General features: G+C 46.9%; 10 protein-coding genes across 10 annotated transcripts; 4 read left to right on the top strand and 6 right to left on the bottom strand.

The window, feature by feature from the left end:
* Positions 1 to 391: 391 nt before the first annotated feature.
* Positions 392 to 1,379, top strand: N7511_004795 (phytanoyl-CoA dioxygenase family protein; the record flags this gene model as incomplete). Its single annotated transcript, XM_057127220.1, has 2 exons — positions 392 to 562; positions 612 to 1,379. The coding sequence occupies 2 exons, from the start codon at positions 392 to 394 to the stop codon at positions 1,377 to 1,379; spliced, it is 939 nt and encodes a 312-aa protein (XP_056986110.1).
* Positions 1,380 to 1,631: 252 nt separating this feature from the next.
* N7511_004794 (uncharacterized protein) lies at positions 1,632 to 2,187 on the bottom strand (the record flags this gene model as incomplete). Its single annotated transcript, XM_057127219.1, has 2 exons — positions 1,632 to 1,915; positions 1,974 to 2,187. 2 exons carry the CDS (start codon positions 2,185 to 2,187, stop codon positions 1,632 to 1,634), a joined length of 498 nt encoding a protein of 165 aa, XP_056986109.1.
* Positions 2,188 to 4,687: 2,500 nt separating this feature from the next.
* On the bottom strand, positions 4,688 to 5,462 carry N7511_004793 (TNT domain-containing protein; the record flags this gene model as incomplete). The annotated part of the gene is made up of 2 exons (XM_057127218.1): positions 4,688 to 5,308; positions 5,376 to 5,462. The coding sequence occupies 2 exons, from the start codon at positions 5,460 to 5,462 to the stop codon at positions 4,688 to 4,690; spliced, it is 708 nt and encodes a 235-aa protein (XP_056986108.1).
* A 1,439-nt stretch (positions 5,463 to 6,901) lies between these two features.
* On the bottom strand, positions 6,902 to 7,828 carry N7511_004792 (pirin family protein; the record flags this gene model as incomplete). Its single annotated transcript, XM_057127217.1, has 2 exons — positions 6,902 to 7,416; positions 7,480 to 7,828. 2 exons carry the CDS (start codon positions 7,826 to 7,828, stop codon positions 6,902 to 6,904), a joined length of 864 nt encoding a protein of 287 aa, XP_056986107.1.
* Positions 7,829 to 8,349: 521 nt separating this feature from the next.
* N7511_004791 (glycoside hydrolase family 115 protein) lies at positions 8,350 to 11,426 on the bottom strand (the record flags this gene model as incomplete). The annotated part of the gene is made up of 4 exons (XM_057127216.1): positions 8,350 to 9,990; positions 10,049 to 10,114; positions 10,166 to 10,928; positions 10,984 to 11,426. 4 exons carry the CDS (start codon positions 11,424 to 11,426, stop codon positions 8,350 to 8,352), a joined length of 2,913 nt encoding a protein of 970 aa, XP_056986106.1.
* Positions 11,427 to 11,989: 563 nt separating this feature from the next.
* N7511_004790 (uncharacterized protein) lies at positions 11,990 to 13,764 on the top strand (the record flags this gene model as incomplete). Its single annotated transcript, XM_057127215.1, has 5 exons — positions 11,990 to 12,289; positions 12,341 to 12,394; positions 12,457 to 12,680; positions 12,734 to 13,032; positions 13,097 to 13,764. 5 exons carry the CDS (start codon positions 11,990 to 11,992, stop codon positions 13,762 to 13,764), a joined length of 1,545 nt encoding a protein of 514 aa, XP_056986105.1.
* A 949-nt stretch (positions 13,765 to 14,713) lies between these two features.
* N7511_004789 (uncharacterized protein) lies at positions 14,714 to 16,099 on the top strand (the record flags this gene model as incomplete). The annotated part of the gene is made up of 4 exons (XM_057127214.1): positions 14,714 to 14,965; positions 15,071 to 15,446; positions 15,516 to 15,633; positions 15,700 to 16,099. The coding sequence occupies 4 exons, from the start codon at positions 14,714 to 14,716 to the stop codon at positions 16,097 to 16,099; spliced, it is 1,146 nt and encodes a 381-aa protein (XP_056986104.1).
* Positions 16,100 to 16,177: 78 nt separating this feature from the next.
* N7511_004788 (flavin-containing monooxygenase) lies at positions 16,178 to 18,238 on the bottom strand (the record flags this gene model as incomplete). The annotated part of the gene is made up of 7 exons (XM_057127213.1): positions 16,178 to 16,493; positions 16,554 to 17,093; positions 17,151 to 17,408; positions 17,459 to 17,527; positions 17,582 to 17,831; positions 17,882 to 17,895; positions 17,949 to 18,238. 7 exons carry the CDS (start codon positions 18,236 to 18,238, stop codon positions 16,178 to 16,180), a joined length of 1,737 nt encoding a protein of 578 aa, XP_056986103.1.
* Positions 18,239 to 18,740: 502 nt separating this feature from the next.
* N7511_004787 (uncharacterized protein) lies at positions 18,741 to 20,891 on the bottom strand (the record flags this gene model as incomplete). The annotated part of the gene is made up of 9 exons (XM_057127212.1): positions 18,741 to 18,882; positions 18,947 to 19,286; positions 19,346 to 19,603; positions 19,664 to 19,984; positions 20,053 to 20,294; positions 20,358 to 20,460; positions 20,514 to 20,561; positions 20,639 to 20,708; positions 20,766 to 20,891. 9 exons carry the CDS (start codon positions 20,889 to 20,891, stop codon positions 18,741 to 18,743), a joined length of 1,650 nt encoding a protein of 549 aa, XP_056986102.1.
* A 3,260-nt stretch (positions 20,892 to 24,151) lies between these two features.
* Positions 24,152 to 25,566, top strand: fpaI (putative methionine aminopeptidase, type I; the record flags this gene model as incomplete). The annotated part of the gene is made up of 5 exons (XM_057127211.1): positions 24,152 to 24,337; positions 24,388 to 24,421; positions 24,469 to 24,782; positions 24,837 to 25,383; positions 25,448 to 25,566. Coding segments are annotated over 5 exons (1,200 nt in total), but the record flags the coding sequence as incomplete, so codon positions are not given.
* Between the last annotated feature and the right edge of the window lie 207 nt (positions 25,567 to 25,773).

Genomic DNA, 25,773 nt, shown 5'->3' with positions numbered 1-25,773 from the left:
CAAAAAGAAGCTCTCGCCTTGCATGGGTCTCCTCTGGCTCTTCGCCGACCCCAGTTAGTGGTCGCAGCCAAAGCAGTCTAGGCGGAGGATCGGGGATCTCACACTGCAGCCCCCGCTTCTTGCACGGAGAACACTGAGGAGATGCTCGGTCACATCGCACTTTTCGAAAGCGGCAGCTCAAACAGGAGCGTGTCGGGGTTGACATCCTCAGAAAGTGGGGGATGCGATAGGTAAAAAAAAGGCGCAGCCATTGGCAGTTGATTATCTCCGCGCTACGGCTCCACCTGCCAGTATAGAATGCCCTTCATTCGTCGGATATGGCCATGTTATCAAGACTCGCAGGCTATTTAGCTGTAGTTCGCACCTGGTATCAGATTCGGATTCACCAAATATGGCTGTCAAACAAACGATCCAACGTATCGATCGCGGGGACGAGGCTGCAATTATTCAAGCCCTCATCGAGGATGGCTGTTGTGTTATCAAGAATTTCACAGATACCGAGACCGTGAATCAGGTGAATGCCGAAGTTCAGCCTTACCTTGACCAAGATAAGCCATGGAAGGTAAGTAAAGACCCCCAGTCTCTCAGGAGTTGCTTCTCATTTCCGACAGGGCGATCTCTTCCCCGAAGAAACTCGAAGATGTTCCAATCTCGCTGGTCGCAGTAAGACAGCCAGAGAAACATGGCTAGTGGACAGCCTGATCCGAACCTTGACGGCCAAATTTGTGGATAAAACAACATCCAACTTCTACGGCGAGACCAAGCACACCTACACCAGTGAAGCAGTGTGCTCCATTGCCATGACATTCGACATCGGCCCAGGCGCCAAAGCTCAACGACTACATCGAGATGACAAAAACTTTCATGTAGATCATCAGGACCAAACAGCAACGGGCTATCGAGTCGGCTCAGACGTGATGATGGCGTTCATGGTCCCAGGAGTACAGACCACCGTGGAGAACGGGGCCACTTTGGCCATCCCAGGAAGTCATCTCTGGGGCTCCGATCGTGCCCCAATGATGCATGAGGCGGGTGCGGCCCAGATGGATGTGACTGATTGCTGGGTTATGTTGGGTGGACTTTATCACGCAGGAGGGGCAAATATGACAGCGACAGAACGGCGGAAATTGCATGGAATGTTCTTTACGCGTGGGTTCCATCGGCAAGAAGAGAATACTTACCTCGCAAACTCTGCAGATGAAGTTTTATCTTGGTCACCTGAGGCCCAAAAGGCCATGGGCTATGAGCTGTCTAGCCCTAACATCGGATTTGTCGGCTTTCAGCCCCCTTTGGACTACTTGCGTGGAGCAGGGGTTGAGTCGTTTGGGGATTTTGATCTCTCACAGGAGAGAAAGTCAAAGGAGGCTGTATCGGCTTGAGGCTGAGTTTACGCGCGAGATCGCTCTATAACCACATTGAAACATTTATATAGTAGTATATGCATTTGCCTTGATCAAAGCCGTGGAATCTCAGTATCAATGTATTTCATGCTAAAATTTATTGATTGCCTCACATTATTTCATATATGGTGATGATATGTAGAGTCAGATATTCGAATGACAACATACAACATCGAGATGACAGACAAAGAGGCAACAGATTAGACTCGCGTACCCACAAAGTCCAAGAAACTAGGCAAAGCTCTTCTTTTGTGGACTCAACGTCTGGTCGTCGGCACTCTCCGCTGCAGAAGTACTGACCACTTCAAACTCATGTCGGACATGCACATCACTCATTGACGACAACAGAATATCCTCATTATCGTGTGATTCAAGATCTCCAATAGACCGTTGATGAACCTTAGGATATGATTTTCTTGGTGTCAAGTTGGACGAACCGGCTGACGGTCGAGGGCTTTGCTGCTTCGATTTGACAAATATTTGTCGAAGAGAAACGGCGCATGAAATTATGATAGCTGTGGATAAAACATCAGAAAGGAAAAATCTCGGCAACATAGATTATTGACACTATACCTGTATTGATCTCAATGAAACTCCAAAATATAAGCCAGCCCGGATCGACCGGAGTGTTCAGAGAAGTGTTCACCGATACACGGAGGATAGAGATAATCATGACCAGTAAAGTGGCTGAGAAAATGCTAAACAGGACCATCTTATCTCGGCGTGAGATTCGTGTGTTCCATAAAGTAACGATCGGGACAGAAAGAACTAAAGTGAAAAGTACCATTAGAAAAAGTTCTGAGTCAAATAGGTTCAGTCGACTTACTCATTAGACCTGTGACAACATCCCCAGCACACATAACATAGAAAGTGCGTTGCTCGTAATGAATATGATTTATCTTCGGGCATTCGTCTGTGCAACGGCGTTAGTATGCGTACCTTGGCAGACCCTAAAATACTCACTTAGAATGTAATCCGCCCCTGAAAAGCTGCATTTGTACTCGATGAGCCCCATGCACAAGATATAGACGACCACGGTGAAAAAAAGCACAACCCAGTACCGTATCTGGTGCGTTCGTACTTTCGATCTGAGCCGATAGAAGAAAATCATGAATCCAAACTTGATGCACCACAGACCAGTGAAGAGAAGCATCTGATATGGAGTAGTAAAGCGTAAGAAGTAGACGTATTTCTCGGCAAAATCCAGAGAGAATTCTTCCAATCCGTCGCTGACCGCGTATATCTGATACAGAATCCCTCCTTCAACCTGCCACATAACTGCTGCCGCGAGCATAATGATCCAGGAAATTATGGAAAGAGCATCATCTATCCAAAGGCGACGGAATGAGTGGATATGGACTGCTATGCGGAAGGAATCGAAAATAAACGATAAACCCGTGAGAGTCCATAACAGACCCTATAGAGGATGCGAGTCAGTAACAATCCACCTTTTGAAATCTCAGATCTAGAACTCACAAGAAAAACTGGCTGAGGTACTCTGTTCTTTGGAGATTCAGATCCATCTGAATCAGCCATTTCTCTAGAGATATAAGTAGAGTGGGAGCCAAGTTATTTGGCAGTGGACTGTGAAAATGTACTAACTCTGCTCTGAGGCTAAGAAAAGGTTTATATCTACCTGTTAGTATGGCCTGAATTGCCACTTTCCATTGAATAATTTCTGGGGATACTCTATAGACCTGATCGGACCCACGGATCGTACTCATTCCTTTGAGGGCTACAGTAGGTCAGACCTGGTATCCTGGAGGAAGCCACATAGAGTACTGATCCGTACTTATGCAACGCCCAGACCTCTTTAACGCCACATCAGAGATCCTGAATATTTTTATAAGTTCGGCCGAGAGTTTGCTACAATTGGGGCATTGAACACCATGCTGGCCTCAGGAAATCAAGAAACCACCTTCAGAGGATGATATTAAAAAGCTCTTCAAGCTCAAGTACTTGGCTAGTGGTATATTAGAATTGCTAGTTATGTTTTTATACGGCAGGGATGGTAGTATGCAACCTTGATATGTAGGTCGTAAGCTCCGCTCCACCGAGGTCCAATCAAAAAGATAGTGGCGATCAAGTTCTTGAATTATTGTCTGTTGTTTTTATGATTGAACAAACTTCGAAAATACATATACAGACACTAAAGTTGATCCCCGAAGCTTTCTCTGAAAGACAACACTTGTAATTGCATCCAGCCGAAATCAGAGAAAATGGGATGCGCATACAGAAGGTGTATATTGCGAGGCACAGAAGGCATTCCTAATGCACACTGAATTAAACCACTTATACAAAGATCTTCAAAGTAAGTCCTTTTTTAATCGATTCCGTACATACCAGGGACAAAGGGAAACGCCGAAAGATATCAAGCTTGGACCATTCAAGGTATTCAGACCCGGATTCGAGCAATTTCATAAAAGAGACGAACCCATGATCGCCAAAGTCTTCTCGATCGACTCTAGTAGATACTTTAGTCTGCGATAACATGATTCGGCAGCAGCTTTTCTTTGTTGATTCTCGGCTTTCTCGGATATCCCACATTTGGATCGCTTTTGGCGCAGATAGCGTATGGTCTCTTTGTATAGCATGATCGACCATTGATCCTGAATCCGCAGATTTATTCTTTCAAGATACTAAGAAGCAAGGGTTGTGAGAACCTATCAGTGCTCTGTGGGTGTTGCCAGAAATGGCAACACACCGATTTTAGCTTAATCTTTCTCCCATGTAAATGCACCATATATTTACATTTACTTTCCATAATTTTTAATCATATAACTTATAATCTATACAATGTCATCTGTCGGCGAGAAAGTTATTATGAGTGGGAACTGAGTGCTCGGAATGTCTATTAATCTGATGGTGCAGTCGTGAGGGCTCATAGTGCGATAAAAGAGGAACATCATTATGGCTTCCATACTGAGGTAATACTAGACTAATGCAGCAACTACGTTGGCCAGAGTTACCGTATAAAGATAAGAAGCGACATTTGCAAATCGCATCGATAATCTGCGCGCCAACTTCTTCTTTCCATAATTCGTTGAAAGTGGCATGAATAGTAATATCGAATCTTATGTTAGTTACGCTTTTTTTATTGCGTGCGATATTCAAGTAAAATAGGAAAAGGACTGCAATCTTATTAATAGCTAGACACGTATTATAGCTGCTCCATTCAAGTTCTGTCTGTTTACTCATCATTCAACTCATCTTTCCATATAGCTCCATGATCGCCATCAACTGCAAAACGCCACGTCGCCCGGCTAAATCCAGTCACCTCGGCGTGTTTAAGAATTTGGTCCCGGTGTGTAGTTGTCTGAAAACTCTGATTTCTCGTCATACTCCGACTTGGTCAGACGCCGAATATATTTCAGATCCACGAGGTCTGAGGCATTGTAGGGTGTGATAAACTGAGTGCCCAATCCTGGCTGTTCAAACCATGGCGCAATTGGCCCAAGAGTAACATTAAGCTCTTTGATCACCTCATAAACATAGTAGTTGTATGGATAATCGCCATCGAATGTATCCAAATTCGAAGGGGGCAAAGCTCGCTCGATGTAAGGCGCACCCAAGGGGCTAAAGTAAGTGCCATATTCACCACCGAAACGGTCAATCTTCCGGCCAACCGGGAGTGTAGTTTGGCCTTCAATTGGCTCTCCCGCATCGTTCAGAACGAATCCATCATTGGAAGGATAGTGGTATGACCCGTTGGGCCATGTCCATTTCTCAATAAACTCGTAAGGGCAGAGATCACCGAATCGCGCGTACGTCGCAAGTTCCGTCGACAGGGGAAAGCTTTTAGGAAGCTTGACAGGACCTAGACGGCTATCACCGCAAACATATGTTGCGTTGGTGAAGGTGATGTTGGCACATGGGTCCGCCTGGCATCGCGCAGGATAAGCGGGCTCCTGCATAAGACTTAAATTAGATTTCTTGCACTTTATACCAAACGTCTCCGTTTTATATGTGATTTACCTTTACTTCCCCATTGTCAAATTTTGACCACGCTTGAGCGGTCGTGAAGACTGCACTGAACAGGAAGAGAGGCTGAAGCGCATGCATGTTCACGTAGATGGTACTGCAAATAGTACGTGTCTGAACGAGGACAATTGAACAGTTGAAACCTTTCACTTCTTGGACACGCCCCTGGTTGGTACTTATATTAAGGGTCTACTACACTTCAGCTCTTCCTTTGTCGCAACTATACATATTCCTGGGGCTTGAGGCGGCAGTAATGTGACAATACTACTTTCTATTAACATAATTGGCTCAATAAACCATTGCTGTCGGCAAAATTCCAGAGCCAGCTTTGAAAAATAACACAGAAAGTGACAGCGGTACATTTTGGAGTAAGCGATAGGTCGGAACACTAAAAGAATGGGCTCCCGTTATACAGGAGAAAGAAGCAATTGATGTATGCCCCTACATTCCACGGAGTCACGGAGTCCCAAATCGGACCGGGCCCCAAACGTGCTGGCTTTTTCTGAAGGCATATGTGCATTAAATGAGATAATTGAAACTTCAAACCGCTTGGAGAGATTATGATGACTTATCTCAAAGCGGCAACACACGAGGATGAGTGGTGCGCACACCAATGTGGATGTAATGAACCTAAGCTTCATCGGAGAAATGGAGAATTACTTGACAGGGCCTTAACCTTATTTTTAATTTCTTGAAGTCACATATCGTGGTTTGACATGTTGTGAAATATCTGTGGCGTGAAGTGCTAATGTCCGGAGACAATACCCGCCAACAGATTTTCATTCTCAAGCCACCAAGTAGTGTCCAGCCAGCATCGAGGGCAAGCTTAAAGGCCATTAGTGATAGCAAATGCCTAATTTCAAATTCTTGAGGTAAAAGGGTGAAAAATGCTTACGTATATCTTTGGAACTTTGCTCAAAACTTCCCTACAACACAACATGCTTTACTAAAACTCCTACCAATACCTTGGTATCACATTCTCATTACATTCTTTCGTTTAAATTGAACTGAAAGGGGAAAGAAACTGAAGAGGCCCAGGGCGCTTGAAACTCTTCTCATAAACACTGTTGCATATTTAAAACGAACAGAGATGGTTCTATCTTGGAGGCAGCTTGAGCCTTGAGTCGTCACCACTTGGCTTTGTGATGAGGTCTTATTGGCTTTATTGGTCTCCAAATGATGCCATTATTTACTTTTCTCAGTTTTCTGCCATTTTGTTTTCAAATTTTGCCTCAGATCAAGTGCCTGCTTTGGTAATCTTCTGCCGCCGTACCTTGCTTCAAGTTATTTAAAAAGTAGTTGGATCTCAACTTGAGCGATTCCGATGAATGACTGCATATACTAGCCCATTTGCCTTGGTACCGCTCATGAGGACAAAGGCCTCCAGGAAGATGATACACAAGAGCCGTTCCTTGACTACAGGAAGTCTTATGGTAATGAGTTTGACAAATGGAATAATCATTAATTTATCTTCAAAAGGAGTCAAAAGCAGGTAAAGAACTCATTATATACATTATAGCTTAGTTGCTGTCCAAAACGATAACTTCCGCTTCGACTTCTCCGATGCTCTCGACCCGAAGCGAATCTCCAGCATTGACCAATGTGATAAAGGCACCATCACCCTCTTCGAGCACGGCATCTTCACGGCCATCGAGCATGATCTTAGACATTCCCTGCTTGGTCATGGGGACATGAATGTAGACGTTGCGCTTTCTCTTCGACTCAACAATCTCGCCCGCGCCAACATTCCACTTGAAAGAAGATTTGGGCTCAATGATACCAGCACCCATGACAAAGTCCGCATGGATGGGAATAGTGCCCGGGATCTTGGGAACAGCGGCCTCTTCCTGTGCAATGGTAGCCTCGGGGCCAGCAGCGAGAGGCGACAAGATGGGAACAAACGCCTTGCGCTTATCTGCCTCGGAGAAGGTCTGAGTGTGATAGTTGGGCTTCAGGCCGTGCTTCCAGGGTAGGGCCCAAATTTGTAAGAAGTGCACCTGCTTGTTGGACTCGTTAAATTCGGAGTGGGCGATACCTGTCTCACGTCAGCATGGGTTCCTTAAGTTATAGTTTCAAGGCCAAGACTTGAGGTGCTTACCTGTTCCACCAGTGGTGAACTGGACATCTCCGCGCTTCATGCGGAAGAATTGCTTTCCTTGGTCACCCTCAGCGCCCTTCTTGAGCATACTGTCACGATGTGTGAGCTCGCCGTTGAGGATATAGCTGAAGATCTCCGCATCGCGGTGGGGGTGTGTGGGGAATCCATTGCGGGCAGAGACGCGGTCCTCGTTCAGGACTCTTAGGCTGCCGAAGCTCTGGAAGTGGTGATCGTAGTAATTGGCGAAGCTGAAGGTGTGGAATGACTTGAGCCAGCCGCCATGCTCCGCATATCCGCGCTCACTGGAGCGGCGGAGGACAATCTTGGCGTGTGAGAGTGGGTTGGACATTATTTGAGATGAATTGCTCATATACTGTGATGAGGGAAAGAAGAGAGGGGTTTTTTTTCTGATGAATAGCAAAATATTTGGAGGGGTATTGGGGTTTATATAGGGATTCACATTATCCAGCAAGCTCCAGCAAGCTCCAGGGCTTGACTCAAGGATTATGGAAGCATTATCGAGCATCAATAAGGACACTAGGCCAGAAGGGGGCTTAGTGCATGATCTAATGCTGATTTATTGCTGACAGTTCATTTGAAGGGATTTCACGTCCTCTGATTGGTCGACGGAGGGGGGCTCGGCTAAATGCCATCAGTCAGCCGGGTCTAATCGTGTCCTCGCCATGCATAAGCCTTGCTTATTACGAACTTGGCATTGACTGGATTTAGATAATGCTAGATCAGCCGAGAGTTCTCTGTGGAATTCTGTGAGGAACCGCTGTGGACAAGCCCGCCACTGAATGTTGAGAATTGGAGAAGATTTCCAAGCTCTATTTTACTATATGGGTTGTTGCTTTACACCAGCGATGATCAATCCGACACACAGAAACTCTTAGGGGGCCCAAGATAGCTTTCATGGACATCACCAAAGTCCAACACAATCTTTTCTAAGATGACATTCGGGTGGTTCAATCTGACTTTGATGGTGTGAGCACCGGCACCTAAGCCATCGATGGGATGAGTTCTTTCCCAAACACAGTTCATGACAGCATCTGGCCAGCCCAGTGTTGGAAATTTGTCTCTGTTTGGCCCCGAGTCTGCCAGAAGATTGTGAAATTCGACTAGTTGATCGTTGATCCCAATGTCGTAGGACATTGGTTGGGCTGGATCAATGTCCAAAGTCATGTTGAAATACAGACGAACGGTGCAGGTATTGGAATGTGAGAATACATAGACAGGGTATTCCAGGAATGGGGTATCGTTCCCGTTCAAGACGTCAGAACTTCCGAGCGTGACGGCACCTTCACTTCCGCGACCGAGCTCTGGGTGATGACGATAGGGAGGTTTGACACCCATTCCATATGCAGGGACAGAAACACAGCCATCTGCTTCAACGAAGCCATGGAAGGAATCTGGGACACTCTGGCTATGGATGGGGAGATGGACGTGCTCAAAATCCCCTTCTTCCGATGAGATGGTGATCAGAACTTCCTCATTGAAGTCGACTGGAATTTGGTGCCAGAATACCGAGATCCAAACACGAGCGTCGTCTCCATCAGGGTCTAGAACGCCTTTCGTGACAGAAAGCTGCATCCATGAATATGGAACTGATGTCCACCAATGTATAGCGTGTGTCCCTCTGGTGAAAATATCAAACCAGCGCTTGGTTGGGCCGTACCGACTCATGGGACCGAGAGTCAGGCCGGGAATCAAGTCGCGTCGACTTGGATGTGTTCGTTCACTTTCCTCATTGATACGTCCTGCCCGAATGCCTTCGTGGCCTTCAACGGCGATCCCCATTTGCCCAACAATCAAATTGCTATTCTGATGTCTCTGGACATAGGCTAATCCAAAGATCGCATCCCTCGATGGAGCATGCCATGTATCGCCGTAGCCCAGATGTGGCTGACATAGCATGTGATTCCATTTACCTCCAGCCAAGGAGTGGAACTCCTGCGACAGTTTGAAGTCCGCATCAAACAAGTCCAAAATTTCACGCAACAGTCTGTTGGCTGTGTTGCGTCGTTGACGTGCATAGAGCTGGTTCCGACCTTGGGCGACTCGAAGACGTGTGAATACTGTGCTGGCTTTCACTGGGTGTACAACGAGCTCCCAAAATGCGACTTTCTGGTCAGTGGGGACTCGACTGTAAAGAACATCGACAGCGGAATCCAATGCCTGCCATCGGGCTACAATCTCATCTGCTTCATTATGGTGAAGCAATGAAAAGCTATCAGGGTCAATGTGCTCGTGTTTGCGAATGCGGACCAGACGATCATACTCATGCCAAATGGCGCTCGTATCTGTTCTCAAGTCATCACTGAAATAGCTGGATGCAATGTCCTTCAAGAAGTCAGGGATATTGTCTGCAGTTATGGAGTTAATATCCCATGCTAGCTGCATTGCAAAAGTCAATGGGACCTCGATCGGCTTGATATCTCCGATATTAAAGACCCAGATCTTGCGAGCATTGCGACAGTGTGCCATGAAGAGCTGATGATATATCTTGCCCTATCAACGTGTGAGTACTTTTTGGTTGGATCTCTAGATTTGAACAAGAGAGACAAACCAATGAGTTGGAATTGATCCACTTGTAGCTCCGAGGAGCCCCAACATATTCAAAATGGTAGTAAATCTACGATACAGTTAGTAGCTATCATGAAAGCAGGATATGTGAATAGCATACTCCAGCGCCTCCCTTTCGATTCATCTCAGACCCAGAAGGCAGGCGCCGCAAAGAACCGAAGTTGTCATCTGCAAACAACAATGTCACATCATCAGGCACTGTAAATTCTCCAGCCTGGTAGAGATCCTGTATCTCCTTGTACAAGGCCATGACCTGTGGAACAGCATCTTCACGTCCAAGAACTTCCTTGAACAGTGCTCTCTGCTGCTTAAGCACGTCACGCACAACTTTGCCAGGATCATCAGTTGCCATCTGACGATCATATTCACCACGAATACCCAACGTGAAGTACGACTCGAGACCTTTTGCTCGAACCACACCGTCACGAAAGAAGTCGATTATCGCGTCACGATGTGTTGTCCAGTCCCAGGTACCATCCTCGTGTCCTTCTTCAAACCACTCCGTCGTCGCGCGTTGCATAGGTTCGTGGTGCGAGGTTGAGATGCAAATCCCGTACTCGTCGGCGATCCGCTGGTTCTCGGGATCATCTGTAAAAAAAACTGCTCCCGGGTTGGGATATCCGGGCCACATCGCTGGCCACATGAAATTTGCCTTCAGACGCAACAAAAGTTCATACACCTTTGTATAGAACTGACTGTTGTATCCGCCAAACTTCTCTAGTACCCATCCTGTGAGTGCGGGCGCCTCGTCGTTGATGAAGATGCCACGGTATTGAATGCTTGGCTCGCCGTGGGTGGTCGTTATAGGTAGGGCGTAGACTTTGGGGTGATATTTGGCTGGGACATCCGCCCACCAATACCATCTTGGAGTGTTAGTTGAAACCGTTGGGTGGAATTGGAGCGGTTAGGATTGCATACGGAGAAACGCCTATTTGACTAGAGAGCGTGTAAGCGCCGAAGATAGCACCTCTTTTATCACTGCCAGCAATAATTAATGCATTTTCACATCCCTCAAAAGGATTTTTCACAACAGCAGTGAGGAATGACTCCCATTTTCCTCGAATAGAGCGAGTGTCAATCTTTTCTGATCGCTCTAGATGGTTGAGCATCCAGCAAGAGTCGATACATCCAATGATAATGGCGCTCTTTTGAGGCAAATCGATGGAAAATATTGATTGATCATTTGTTACTGTTTCGAAAGGACTGGCATCGCCCTTTGTCACCCGACCAAAATCCTCGGTGAGTGTTCGAGCGGCATGGTGAACACCGATGAAGTCATGCTTGTCTACTAGAATCGGAGCACCAATAAGATCAAGGTGATCTAGTGAATGGCTGAAAGCCACAAAAGGCTTGTTTGACATGATATCGACGTTAGACAAACGCTACAGCATGAAGGGTAAGAGTGTATCTGAAAGCAAACCAGACCCAAACCTCTGGGGCAGTGGACTCGGCTGATGGTCAGACTAATCTCCCTCACAAGCCTGTGACGATTCCCCGAGCGACTTTCTCTTCTCCACTCGTGAAGTGGGATTGACTTGTTCGGGTTGTTGTTGCACCGAGCAGCCACTCCCATCGGTGGAGCACGACTAGGGCTAATACGGCCACCTCCGTTGCCGACGAGGGTATTAACAGAGAGCCGAGACAATGATCGGCATTCCCCCGCCAGGCTCTGAAGTATTTAATCCCTAGCGCGACTTGAATTCCGACCAACGGACATTCGGCATGTCATGCAACGTGGGGGCATATCTCCGCTGGCATCCCCATGGGGGACGATGTTCTACCGAAGCTGGCGACCCCAGGCCTCCACCCCCGCATCCCCCGGACTGGGAATGGCTTGTCGTGGGCCTTCTCTGCATTTTAATAGACTCCAATTCCTTGTTCTCTTGTTGCTAGAATATTCAAATGCTTGTCCGCCAACGCCATAATGACTACTACGAATAAGAATGAGAACGGGGACATAGAGGGGACCTCTAGTTTCCACGATGAAGGCCCGGAAAAGAATCACACTGATTACAAGCTAGTCGACAAGGAGGTTGCCAAATATGCGACCGAAACAGCTATACATATTGATGAGGCGACCAACAAACGACTACGACGAATGATCGATAAGCGAATATTGGTGGTGATGATGTTCACATATTTGATTCAGACGTTGGACAAGGGGGCGATGTCTTTTGCTTCAATAATGGGTATTATGGAGGATGCGCATTTAGCAGACAACCAGGTCAGTTATTGCTGAAGTTTGAGTTTGGGTAGCCTTACTGATAAATTGTAGTATCAATGGCTGACGACCGTCGTTTATCTCACTATTTTGGTCGTTGAGTATCCGGTACTTTAGCCTATACAACCATTTTATATACTCTGATTGCTGATTGCTGACGAAAACTACAGGAAAACTGGATCATTCAACGGGTGCCAATTGGAAAATGGCTTTCTGCGAACATCTTGTTGTGGGGTATTTGCATCACACTCATTTCCGCGATGAAGAGCTTTACCGGATTGGTTATACTTAGAGCGCTCATGGGTGCCTTTGAAGCCGCATGCCAGCCGACCTTTGTTATTCTGTCTGCCACATGGTACCAGCGAGAAGAGCAAGGAAGTGTCATCAACTACTGGTACGTTGAGATCTCATTGACCCTGTTTAGTGCCGCTGACAGTTCCCTGATAGGTACATGATGAATGGACTCCAAAATATTGTCGGCGGTATTCTGGCTTTCGGATTTTCCTTCGTGCCTTCCTGGTCTCCGCTCAAGTCGTGGGAAGCAATGTTCATGACTTACGGGTTGATCACTGTGATATGGGCGGTATTTGTCTATTTCTGGATGCCGGACTCTCCTATGAGAGCAAAATGCTGGTCCGAAGAAGACAAGCAATTGATGGTAGAGCGAGTGCGTCAGAATCAGACTGGTCTGCAGAACCGAAACTTTAGAAAGGAACAGGTCTGGGATGCATTGACTGACCCCCAATGTATGTCTATTCACATGAACTTCCCTTTGAGAATAATTGGTTGCACCTACTGACGGACTCACAGTGTACGCATTCGCGCTCATCCAGCTTCTGACATCTATCCCATCGGGCGGAATCGGCGCCTATGCCAACATCATCCTTAAATCATTCGATTTTACCACTTGGGAAAGTCAACTCCTCTCCATGGTCATCGGGGCGGTAACAACAATCACCATGGTTGTCTCGGCTTACCTAGATCGCAAATTCCACCAGACTATCTGGATTATGATTGCATCTGTCATCCCTTCTATCCTGGGATCCTCAGTTCTTCTTGGGATCCCATTCACCCCAAGCAAGAGAGTCGGCATGCTCATCGCATACTGGATCTTCTATTCCTTCTTTGCGGTCTCGTCTCTCTCTCTCGCTCTCCTCTCTCGAAATGTCGCTGGCCAAACCAAGAAATCTTTCATCATTGCCTGTAACTTCGTGTTCTGGGCTGCGGGTAATTCAATCGGTCCTCAAGTGTTCCGCGATAAAGATGCGCCGCGGTACTATCTCGCTTTTTCGATTTTATTGGGGTGCTTTGGTCTGGTCATCCTCATTCTTCTCGCTTTGAGAGTCTGGTATAGTCTTCAAAACCGGAAGCGGGATGCTAGGATTGCGTCGGGCGAGGTTATTGCTGATGTTAACTATACTCACGCATTTGAGGATATCACCGATCGAGCGAACCCTCATTTCCGATATGTTTACTAGGTGGTCGCGTGTCATTTTGCTTTTTTTAGAGATAGGAAAATCCAGGGATTTGTTTGGCTTACACAACTTCTTTCCGGGCTTCTAGATTCTCCACAAAATTTCGACTAGTGATATGCGGCGTAGATTGTTTCAGGTTACAAGTTAGTGAGAACAAAAGAGACAAATAAGCTTATAGAGATCTCCAGGTTCGCAGGGGATATGATAAACAAGGTGTCAACGAGAGGAACATTTTGCGTTCCTCTGTGAGCATTAGCACTGCTATAACGTTATCACTGATAGTCATCATGAGTGATCCGGCTTATGTGACGAGAGCAGTGCCTCCATCTTTTCTCCGGTTCCTTGCACCCACGGCTGTACCCTTCTACCAACTGTATCTATTGTCTGTGTCCAACCACGGCACATTCCCATGAAAAAAGCTCTTGTAACATTTCGGAGTTACTTCGATATGTGTTCGATGTCCGAGCTTTTTGGCCCTAGTTTTATGCGGCGCACAGCGAATTTATTTAGCTAAACGATAGAGGGTTGACAGTCCGAGAGACCCCTGATGACCCCTGACTACAGATTAAACACGCATGATCTATTGGACTGCATCAGCGCCAAATAACCATTTCAGCCTACGAAGTACAAGCACGATACCCGAGGAGATCCGATCGCATCCTTCGCGGGGAGCCAATCAACAAGCGAGTCATTATCAACACAACGCCCTGCCCTGATCCCAGCAATTAAGCTTCATACGAACTGCGCATATTTCACGCCTGCTTATCGTCGCGTGTCCGGACTTCCAGCGGAGACCGCCGACGGCCCTCCCACACAACATGAACATGTTAAAGTAGTCATACTTCCGGTTCAGCCACCCAGAACCTAGGACCATGGAAATCTCCGATGAGGCGTGATAACGCTTCACTTGATAAACGGCTGTTCAAAATATTGAATATAACTCCCACAGTCCATGATCATTGTCTGGTATGGATATGACTCTCTCTTGTCGTTCCCGTCGCTCATGCTGCGAAAAGTGCCAGCATCTGGAGCAATTACCATGAATGTTTTACCACGAGAGGTGCTCTACAATGTGGGTCCCCGACTTCTCAGAGAAGTCTGGGCGCTCACTGGGGTCGCTGTTTTCATCATCGTCTTGAGAGTAGCTGCGAAGATACGAATTCGAAAATTCGGACTGGATGATATCTTGATGGTTTCGGCATTGGTTAGCACTTTCTCTCCCTGTTCTAGTTATCTGATCAATATCATATCGAGATTATTTTGTTTTCATTCGAGATTTGAGGCCAAAATTGACTTCTTTGTCCTCTAGTGTTTAGCTATAGTCGGATCAGTCATGGTCACCATGGGCGTCCAGTGGGGGTTTGGCCGCCATGTGTGGGATATCAACCCCGATAATAGAGCTACAGTCATAATGTATGACTATCTGACGCAGACATTTGGCATTTGCGGGGGTACATTGGGTAGAATCGCCTTCATCGTCTTCGTCGTTGGGCTTCTCGGAACTAAAAAGGCCTACAGAATGGTTCTGTGGGTTCTAGCTGGGCTGCAGATCGTGACAAATGTGATGTTCATTGTCATACTCTTTGTTCAGTGTCCTGGACATGCTTCAGCAATTTGGACACAAGATGGAAATGGGAAATGCTGGGATGTTCGAGTTCAAGCCTACTACGGATACTACCAAGGTGGTATGTTGTTCTTTCTTTCTATTACACTTCGCTCAACAGGAACATATCACTAACTCTTGTATATGACAGCCTTCAATTCAGCTACCGACCTATATCTTGCTGTGTTCTCAACCTACATCTTCTGGAATTTGAACTTGAAGTTACAAGTCAAGTTGGGTCTAGTCACACTTCTGGGACTAGGTCTTTTGTAAGTCATCAGTCTTTTTGAGTCTTTATGTACGAAGGATCCGACTAACTGGTTGTTCTCTAATAGTGCAATGGTCGCCTCCATCATCAAAACTGTGCAAACCCGAGTCCTCGCTCACGCAGTCAACGACCCGACAACGGCAACCATCAACCTCGATCGCTGGCTATACATTGAAACATACCTAGTCATTATCACAGCGTCAATTCCTTGCATTCGTTCTCTTCTGAGATCATTTGGACGACAGACAACTGGGACAGGACGCAGTACTTATGAATTAGGGTCTCCTCATGGAGGAAGTTCTGGACCTAGATCCAGGAGACTGACACCTACCGCCCCGGGGAAAGGCATGATGCGTATCTCAGACGGTAATGCTAGCGAAGATGACATTTTGGGTTGGGATGCAACGGACAGCGACCGAGTGGATGAGCCAGCGACTTCCAAGAAGTCGATACATGTCTACGTGTAGAAACATTTGTTTAATGAGTCAATATCACATCAGCCAATGATAATACGATCGTCAATGTCCCCAAAATCGACATACAGTTCAAGGGCCCCAGACTCCCTGAACAAAGTAACTTGCCAATTCGCCGTCTCCGTTTTTTTCTTCTTCCATTTGACCATTTCCCAGGCATGAGAAGCGATTGACAGAATTGTATCGTATGTTAAAATGCTCGCCACCGAGTCGCTCTAGTGACTTTTGGAAATGACTCGTAGTTCCAGCGTAGGTGCCTGTGATTAGCCCAGAAGACTTTCCGTTCTTGTACCAGCTGCGACAATTTTCCGAAAAGGCTGTACGTTTGAGATACTCCTGAGTCCAAACATTATAATCGTCCAACGATTCTTTTCTCACGTCGATCGATCTGCAACTAGCGTCAGCTTGTGCTAATTGTAGCTTTTTTGATGACTCCCCCGAGACTTACTTGATACCCTCTGTGGCAATCTTCGTTGTCCATTTCAAGATATAGTCACACACAATAGCGAACCCAGTCGTCACAGTTCCGTGGGATACAGGGAAGTTCGGTCCCCCGATCATGAAATAATTCGGCATCTGATCAACATGAACACTGAAAAAAGCCTCCGGGTCATCCTTCCAATGTTCTCTCAAATCAACCCCGTCTTTCCCGATCTGCTTCCAGCGTGGAATGATAGATGTGTCGAAGCCTGTTGCGCAGACAATAAGATCGAATTCTTCTTCATCTCCGTCAACTGTGCGGATTCCAGTTTCAGTGATGAGCTCAATATCCTTCCACCTCATCTCAGTATTTCCGGCTGAGAAGGCTTCAAGATATCCACTCCCAGGCGTAAGGCGACGACAGCCGGGTGCAAATTGAGGGATGATATGAGATGCAATTGATGGGTCCAGTGCTTTCAATTTCCCCTCCATCTGCTTTAATGTTTCTCCCCTCAGCCAGTGCTGAAGGGGATGATCCTTGAGAGTTGCGTATGCCCCTCCATTGACACTAAATCCAACGTGTCAGAGTTGCTTGTTCGACGGTAAATGTCCGGCCTGTACTTACTGGTTCTCGACCTCTTTGCGGAATTCAAAGAATGCTTTAGGGTCGTCCCTGAATTGCTTTTGCTCTTCAGGTGTATATGCGAAGTTATCCCCAGTCTTTGTCATTTCCGCATTGATGTTGGGGGTAATCCATGTAGGACTGCGAACATAATTGACCAGTTTGGATACGTGAGAGTGCATGGCAGCAACACACTGTATCCCAGATGCACCGTTGCCAATGACTGCCACGCGCTTGTTCTTCCACTCATACTTATCATCCCTGTCTAATAGTTAGTGTGGTAGAAATTTCATAGCCTCGTCTTTCCTTACCAATCCGCAGTGTGAACCAACTTTCCTCGGAAGTCAGCGAGGCCTTTGATATCTGGCATTTTCCAGTTGCTGATAGGCCGAGTTAGCAATTGCAAGACACACAGAGAGAGATATCAGTCTCACTTCAATATGCCCGATGCGTTCACGAAAATATCAGCTTCATCCTCCTTAATCTTTCCATTCTGTTCAATCTTGACCCTCCATTTCCCTAGCTCATCGTCCCACACCGACTCTATCACTCTAGAGTTCAGTTCAACATGCTCATCAAGCCCCCACTTCCGGACCGTGTTGTGAATATATTCACGAATCTCCGGGCCAGAGACATAGAAATGAGACCAGTTTGGGTTAGGCTCGAAACGGAATGTATATGCATCTAAAGAATCAGTCATTTAGCAGTTCAACAGAGGAATGTATGGCTCCTACGAGCAGCTATGTCACTGAAACAAAGATTAGATGTTGCCAACAACAAATAGCACCGGGATATTCTCACCAAGCAACACCGGGATATCGATTCTCAACCCAGACTCCACCAACTTCCGCGTTTTTGTCGTAGATCGTGTAGTCAATGAAGTCTGCTAGATGAAATTCATGCTTGATTTTGTGTGCGAGAGTAATCCCAGAGCACCCGGCCCCGACGCAGATAATTTTGATCTTTCTCGGGGTATAGGCTGGTTCTTCCTGGATGTCGACCCAATTCGGTGGCGTCTGCCCCTGAGCCACACGGGCCGCGGCACTGACTGGGGCACTGCCAGTGTCTTTTTGCGTGTGAACGATGGTCATTGAGCTGGATATGTTTGGATAATTCTCGGCAGAAACAAATTGACTCCGCAGCATTCAAATTTCTCCTGGTTACAATCTGTGGAATCACGATCGCCCCTCATTCCAGGAGTTTTAAGCTCCACTTCGTCCATGGGGGCCGGGGAAGGCTCGGTTAAGGTGCGGGACGGGGATGCTTCCGCAACTCTCCGTCGAGATAAGATGTTTGATGGTCTGGCTAACTTTTATGATATTGAGACGGATGACATTGCTCAAACTAAGTATACTTTTAGTGGAATAAAAAGGTCAAGTAGACTTGCAACTTGCGACTGAAACCACTGGTATCTCATTAAATTGCTCAATACAAATAAATATCCACCTACTAGATTAAAACACTTCACATCAACTTTATGCAGCCGGCTGAAAGTGTATGGGTATACACTGCAGCCGCAACGTTGTAGTCCCACACTTCGTCTCACCATTGTTGAACATTGTCCACCCACCCGTGCAAGGCTTAGCTTCAAGCCTAAGCGTCTTCCTCGATTTTCTCAGTAACGGTACCATCGCTCTGCACGACAATCTTGTCGAGATTCTGGGAAGCCTTGACTGGGTTGGGCTGCTGATAAACCCACTCCAACTCCTCGAGGGTCCGACCCTGAGATTCGACGCTACACCAAATGGGTTAGCTCACAAATTGATGTCGACAGGGGAAGCGTAGAGAGTGGAACTTACCAGAAGAAGTACCAGAATACGGACTCAACCACATCCCAGCCGACAAAGATCCAGAAGTAGTTGGTGGAAATATTCTGGAGACCAATGGGGGTGGCGAACTGGCTGATGAAACTGATGCTGCTAACCATGAAGCCAGACAGAGCCAAGCCCTTGGCACGAGTAGTGGTTTCAAGTGCCTCGGCTGGGATGACACCCTGGAGTGGGGTGTAAGTGAAGGAGAAAACGACGTTGAAGAGATAGTAGAATGCAAGAGCAGCCTGGCCCTTGCTCTTGCTAATGTGACCTTTGTTTGCGACCTCCTGGAGGATACCTGCATTGATGGCCAGTGTAATGGCACAAGCTAGATATCAGTTAGCTGGGAACAGTCGATGGAATCAAGAAATAAAGAGGGAAACCCACCAAGAGTACCAAAGACCAGCACGGGACGACGGGGCATCTTGTCAGTCAAGTTGACAGCAATCAGAGCGCCGACAGCGGACACGATCGAGTTGACGAGATTGAGCAACAGCTGCATGGAGCTTGAAGTATATCCAATAGTCTTGAAGATGGTGGCATTGAAGTAACCGAGACCGTTGCCGGACCATTGTCCAAAGACTGAAATCATGATAACTTGGGCGAAACGCCAGCGGCCGCTGTGGGTAGTAATGAAGGGACGGTCTGGGAGATTCGATTAGTTTCAACAATCTGCGATGGTTCGATGAATGTTCTTCAACTTACAATCCCACCATCTCTTGTCAATACCATCGACACGAATACCCTCCTTCATCTCCTCAATTTCAAGGCGAACCAGACGGGCATTAGGGTCTCCATTGCCGTGATACTTGACCAGGAAAGCGATAGCCTCCTCATTCCGGCCTTGGGTCATGAGCCATCTAGGTGACTCGGGAATGAACCAAACGGAGACAATAACGATCAGACAAGCGAAGCATTGGCAGATGAAGGGAATGCGCCACTGGTAGTTGTTGCCAATGAAGTTGGTTCCGTAAGTGATTGCAGCGGCGGGGATGGAACCACCGAACCAGCCACAGTTATAGAAGCCTGTTCCGAATATCAGCAAACTCTCCATCGCATATACTTCAAGGAATCTGGGGCTTCTCGGTACTCACCGACAGCACGACCACGCCAGTGGGGTGGAGCAATCTCCACGGCATAAGCAGGAGCTGAGACGATCATGATCTGAATGCCGACACCAAGAACGAAACGGCCAACAACGAACTGTGCGAGAGTCATACCACTCGCGATGATGACTGATCCAATGATGATAACCCAAGCCCCAACAAACATACACTTGCGACGACCGAGTTTGTCCGAAATGGTAGCACTGAATGGTGTAGCGATAATAGATCCACTGGTGGGGAAAAGGGAACATTAGTTGCTAATCTCAATGAAGGAATTGAAGAGGATCTCTTACACAGTGTACAGGGAAGTGACCACAGAGACCTTAGGTCCATCCATGCCAGTTTTGAACACATCCTGATAATGGTCCATGGCCAGGACGGATCCCATCAGGGATCCTAGGAGTCATGTTAGCTGTCGCTCGTATGGAATTTGGCTCGAAGGAGCTTACCATCGTAGCCGTTGGCACATGCGCAGCAGAATGCGATGAAGATACAGACTATAAAAGTCGCAAAGACGTCAGTAAGTGTGCACCAGCTTCTCCCAGTTGGGAGATCGTATCCAGGTCAAACATACAGTACAAGTGGATGGACTCCTTGCTCCATCTTTCAATTTTTGTCTCCTCGATGGCAGCAAACAGATCCGCCTAATTTGAAGCGTCAGTTTGCATTGAATAGAAGATCCGGTTCACGACAAAACTCACGTTGTGGACTTCCTTTGTCTTGGCCCCCTCTCGCTTGGTAGTCTGTCCATATCCAGCAATGACATGAGAGTCTTCGATAGCAGTGGAGATGCCATGCACCTCCTCACTAGCTTTAACGTCCGACATGATTGTATCCTTCCCGCGCGGCTATACGAAGTGATAGATGCGATATTTGATCCGATGGGCGATGGGCGGGATAGACGCGACAAACCGTGGATCTCCAAGAAGATGAGAGACCACGAGAGGCCGTGAGGTTCTTATAATGCAAGATCTCAGCCGGTCAGATCTCCTAGCAAATCGGTTCGAGAGAATGACTAGAATCCTTTTTCGGAAAGACTGGTCAAGTCTCCGGTTCCCCAGACTAATTACCTTGTGACCCTCAACCCCTGCTCTCGCTAGCAATAAACACGTCTAGTTAGTGGCGTGCACGAAGAGCTCCGTATTCCGTATCCTGATTGGAACCGGGACATTCCCCAATCATACCACTCGACCCCAAAGTCATTACTTTATTTTCATTTTGATACTCAAGCGAATCCAGGGTCTGATTCCTGGAGAATCGGCCCTGCATCCCGTCAGGAGGCAAGAGAAAACGCGGTCTAGCAGTTGGGGCTGCATTCCCCCTTCTCATCTAATAATTGGCTAGATTCAACGCAGACAATTTCACGCTGCATGAACCTGGCAAGTCTAGATTTTCGGCCCTAATACCTCAAGGTCCATTGAATGGTGGAATAACTGATGCCAGAGTACTACAAGGCAACTGCCTCCAAAATCACATGAGGGAGAGTGAACTACTTAATTTACTCGCTACGCCCTGGTCTCTACTCAGCTGAGTGGCAATGTGGCATCTTGGGGGCTTCGCCTCCCAAATCAAATTATTCTCTGTCGCCATCTCGTTATATTGCGCCTCCTGGTCAAAGCGATCCATTTGCAAGGTTCTCCAGAAACTCATCTTCGAATCCTTTGTCTTACAGGGGAAAACCGAACGCCGCAAAAGGAGCCATTGGGTGCGCGGAGGTTTCTCCGTGTTGCATCCTTCACGGCTCCTCCCCCACAATACGCTAACCTCTTATAGGAGACAAGTCATTTTAACTCAGGCGTGCTCTTTAGTATACTGCAGCGACATGCGATCCTTTGGGATCAGTCGCTTGAGCAAACTTCGGTCCGGGGCTGCCAGCGTCTAATAGAACGTGTTCCCCTATACGACTCTAACTATGGGGGACTGACCGTGCGCTACGTTGGGTTCGCATGAACGCCTATTCGCAGATCAGATCAAATCTCGCGTGACAGCTCACTATTCCGACGGAGGTTGGACCGAAAACGAGCCCAAGGAACCGGGCCGATCTGGAAAATAGTGGGAGGCATTCTTTGTGGAACGGAGGCTGGAATGTTCCCCGCGGAGAGGGATCCTTTATACGATCAACATATGTCTGGCTATTCCCCAGCCACTGGATGGTATTTACGGGTTGGAGGACTTTGAATTTCGTGTCATGGAAGCTTGAGTCTCTTGGTCTAACGATCCAAAGACATACATGTCCAGCTCGGGATTGAAGAATGTATGTGAGGTCGCATACCGCATCTACTCAGTCTCTTTTGAAACTCTACAGATGTCGAAGCACCCTACAACGAAGTTGTCAAGGTATACATGAATTACTCGCCACTTTGCCGAGATAAGTGTCTGCCCACCCGATGGGCTTACGGTCTACTGGCTGATCCCGAGCCTTCTCGGGATCGGCGAGCTTCAGTAACAGCTGTAAGACAAGTTTTTCACAGGTGCGAGTATACTACCTCATGATGAAATTTCATTGTACTATTACCTAGAATAAAGGAGAATTTTCTCAAACAAAGAAAAGAAAAAAAGCATACCGAGGTTATGGTTCGGGAACGATGCCATGTTAGCCGGCTATGAAATAAAATGGCTCGGGGTACGACCATATCACCGAGGCTAGAGGCTCTCACTAGACCCAATTTGTTCGATTTTACTCATTTAGATTAGCCATGTGATTGGCCCTTCCTTTCTAATAGTGGTCAGTCTGTACGTGTGACATTCTCGCTGGCGGCGACAAGTGACAGGACTAGTAAGCTGACACCAAGCTCCAACCAAGTCCAGGATCGGCTATTCCAAATTCAGATTCCTTGGCCTGTATCTTCCAATAAATGACTCAGCTTGACTCATTACTGAGACTTTCCGGGTCGGATATGCTCGAGACTAAAGAGTCCTAGTATGGACGAGCCTTTAATGCATGCATTGAAAGGAACGGCGCGATGGCAGTTTGATATAACAGATAGGTCGATGCCAAATAGAGATAGTATATAAGAAGCCTAGTAAATACTAGGTAATAGGCATATATGGGTAACATTAACAATAAGACCTAACTTACTACGAATGATCTATGTTTTATCATCAATCCCAAGGGGCCATTTACTATGAAGTTTTCTTGAGAGATAACGAAGATTCCGGACAGATAAAAGCTTTGTTTTAAAACATGACTTTCTACCTCAGACAACCAGCAGACATCTGATATATCGTAGGATTATCCACTAAAATATATAGTTCATCCGACGGACATGTCGTTCGGTAGTTGTACCTCTATTGGAAGAACATTACACCCACCACTTGAATATCTATATCGCTCTATAAGAGATCAAATTTAATTCATGATAATTATGGGCTGATAAGGTATATGTAATCCTTTTATGAGTTTTCTTCTCACTCGCCGGTCCACCTATGAGGCAATTTTTCAATTTCAGACCGATAGACGCTTCACCTGATCGCTTGGCTTATATTGGGAACTCTTTCGACTAGAGCCTGTCCAGTAAGTACGGTATTTTGGAAGAGCACAATGCTTGAATTAAGGGCTTAGTTAAACAATGGCATAGAAAGTTGCTTCTTGCTTCCAAACAAACCGTCGCTGTCGTGGCCGGAACATCGTTTCATCCGATTACTTCAATGATCAATATTTATTTACTTTGAAGGCAAGTATCCTATCTTTTGAGCTGGAAAAGCAATACTTGCAAATTTTGGAGTGGGTTACATAGCTTTGGGTGTATTCCAGTAGCACACGGGTCAATTTTAAAATCTCGCTAAATTGACTCGTTGAATGGTGTTTTAATTCTTTACTGAGGTCCAGTTCCTTGCTTCTTTTCTTATCGTTTACCTACATTCATAAGACAAAAGCCAGCATTCACGTGAGAGTAGTCATTGTCCTGATGATAGTTTTTACTTGGACAGTCTATTGTTCGGAGACATCGTGCACCTTTCCCAAGGCAGTTAGACTGGTGAGGGGCCGCTTAAGATCGCCCGATTTTGATGCAAAAAAGGGGTTTGCTACTGTGCATTTTCACGAGGAAACGTTAGTAGTAGGAAATTAACAGTTTGATAAGCAGCCATTTCATTCGATATCCTCTGCCCACTCAAGAGTCAAGCTCAATTCGCCACCATGTCCGATCCCGCGCCGAAGTGCTCTGGGGCTGATTGCGAAAATGACGCTGGTAGCTTACAATGCCCAACATGCCTGGAGCTGGGTAACAAGAGCAGCTTCTTCTGTAATCAAGACTGTTTCAAAAGGAACTGGGTACGTTACCTCTCTTTTTGGGAGTGGGAATCTGACACCGATAATATTAGATCACCCACAAGGCGATTCACAAGACACAAAATGGTGAGTGCTTAGAATACCAGTGACTGGACGTTCTAAAATGAGTACAGCTAGCGGGCTTCACAACCCTTTCCCGACATATCCATACTCAGGGTCTGTCAGAGCAGTGTACCCACTCTCCCCGCGACGACCGGTGCCAAAGACAATAAAGCATCCAGACTGGGCCAAGGATGGCATCCCCAAGCGGGAGATGCGCTTGAGCCGCTCCAAATGGGATCTCTTGGATACAGCGGGTCAGGAGGCTATGCGCAAGGTGTGCAGGCTGGCCCGAGAAGTACTTGATATCACCGCTGCGGCGATTAAGCCCGGCGTGACCACAGACTATCTCGATGAAATCTGTCACCAGGCCTGTGTGGAGCGGCAGGTAAGTAATCCTAATCCTACAAAAGACATGTTAAGCTGCTGAATGATGAGACAGTCATATCCTTCTCCACTCAACTACAACCATTTCCCAAAGTCATTGTGCACATCACCCAATGAGGTTGTGTGCCACGGCATCCCCGATCAGCGAATCCTTCTTGACGGTGACATCCTCAATCTCGATATTTCTTTGTATCATGGTGGATATCATGCCGACGTGAATGAGACCTACTACGTTGGCGACAAGGCTAAAGCGGACCCGGACTCGATCAGAGTCATTGAAACGACACGAGAGGCCTTGGACATGGCCATAGCTACAGTCAAGCCAGGTACACCGATTCGAGAGTTTGGTAAGATTATCGAGAAGCACGCGGTCTCCAGGGGCCTGGCCGTCGTCAAGACTTGGGGTGGCCACGGAATCAACTCCGAGTTCCACCCTCCTCCTTGGATTCCCCATTACGCGAAGAACAAGGCTGTCGGAACATGTAAACCTGGGATGACGTTCACCATTGAACCTATCTTGACTCTGGGTACGAACCGTGAAATGAACTGGCCAGATGATTGGACAAATGTCACGATGGACGGTAAACGAACAGCACAATTCGGTTCGTATTTCCTTCTTTTCAAGGGCCAGTTTGAGCCGATGGGCGCTAACCTGGAATTCAATAGAGCATACCATGCTTGTCACAGAAACAGGCGTCGAAGTTTTGACGGCGCGACTTGAGAACTCCCCAGGAGGGCCGATCCCTATTCCGGAGGTTGTAATCGATGTAGCAAAGAAGCAATGAAATCCACTAGTGGAGAAATCCCGTTAATATCTACGTCCTTTTGTCTATGAAGCCACGCGTTTGGTTATCTCCCCCTATCTGATCTCAGTAGTATTACATCGTTATTTCGACCGCAGTGTTTATAGCTGCGGATGGCATCCAATAGGTAACACGCAATTCAAGGTCAGGATCTTCGAGTGGACGACGGCCATGATAATAAAAGCGCGG

This window comes from Penicillium nucicola (genome assembly GCF_028828085.1).
Source record: "Penicillium nucicola strain IBT 29836 chromosome Unknown utg000003l, whole genome shotgun sequence".
NCBI classification, from domain to species: Eukaryota; Fungi; Ascomycota; class Eurotiomycetes; order Eurotiales; family Aspergillaceae; genus Penicillium; species Penicillium nucicola.
This window is presented reverse-complemented; position numbering and strand designations above follow the sequence as displayed.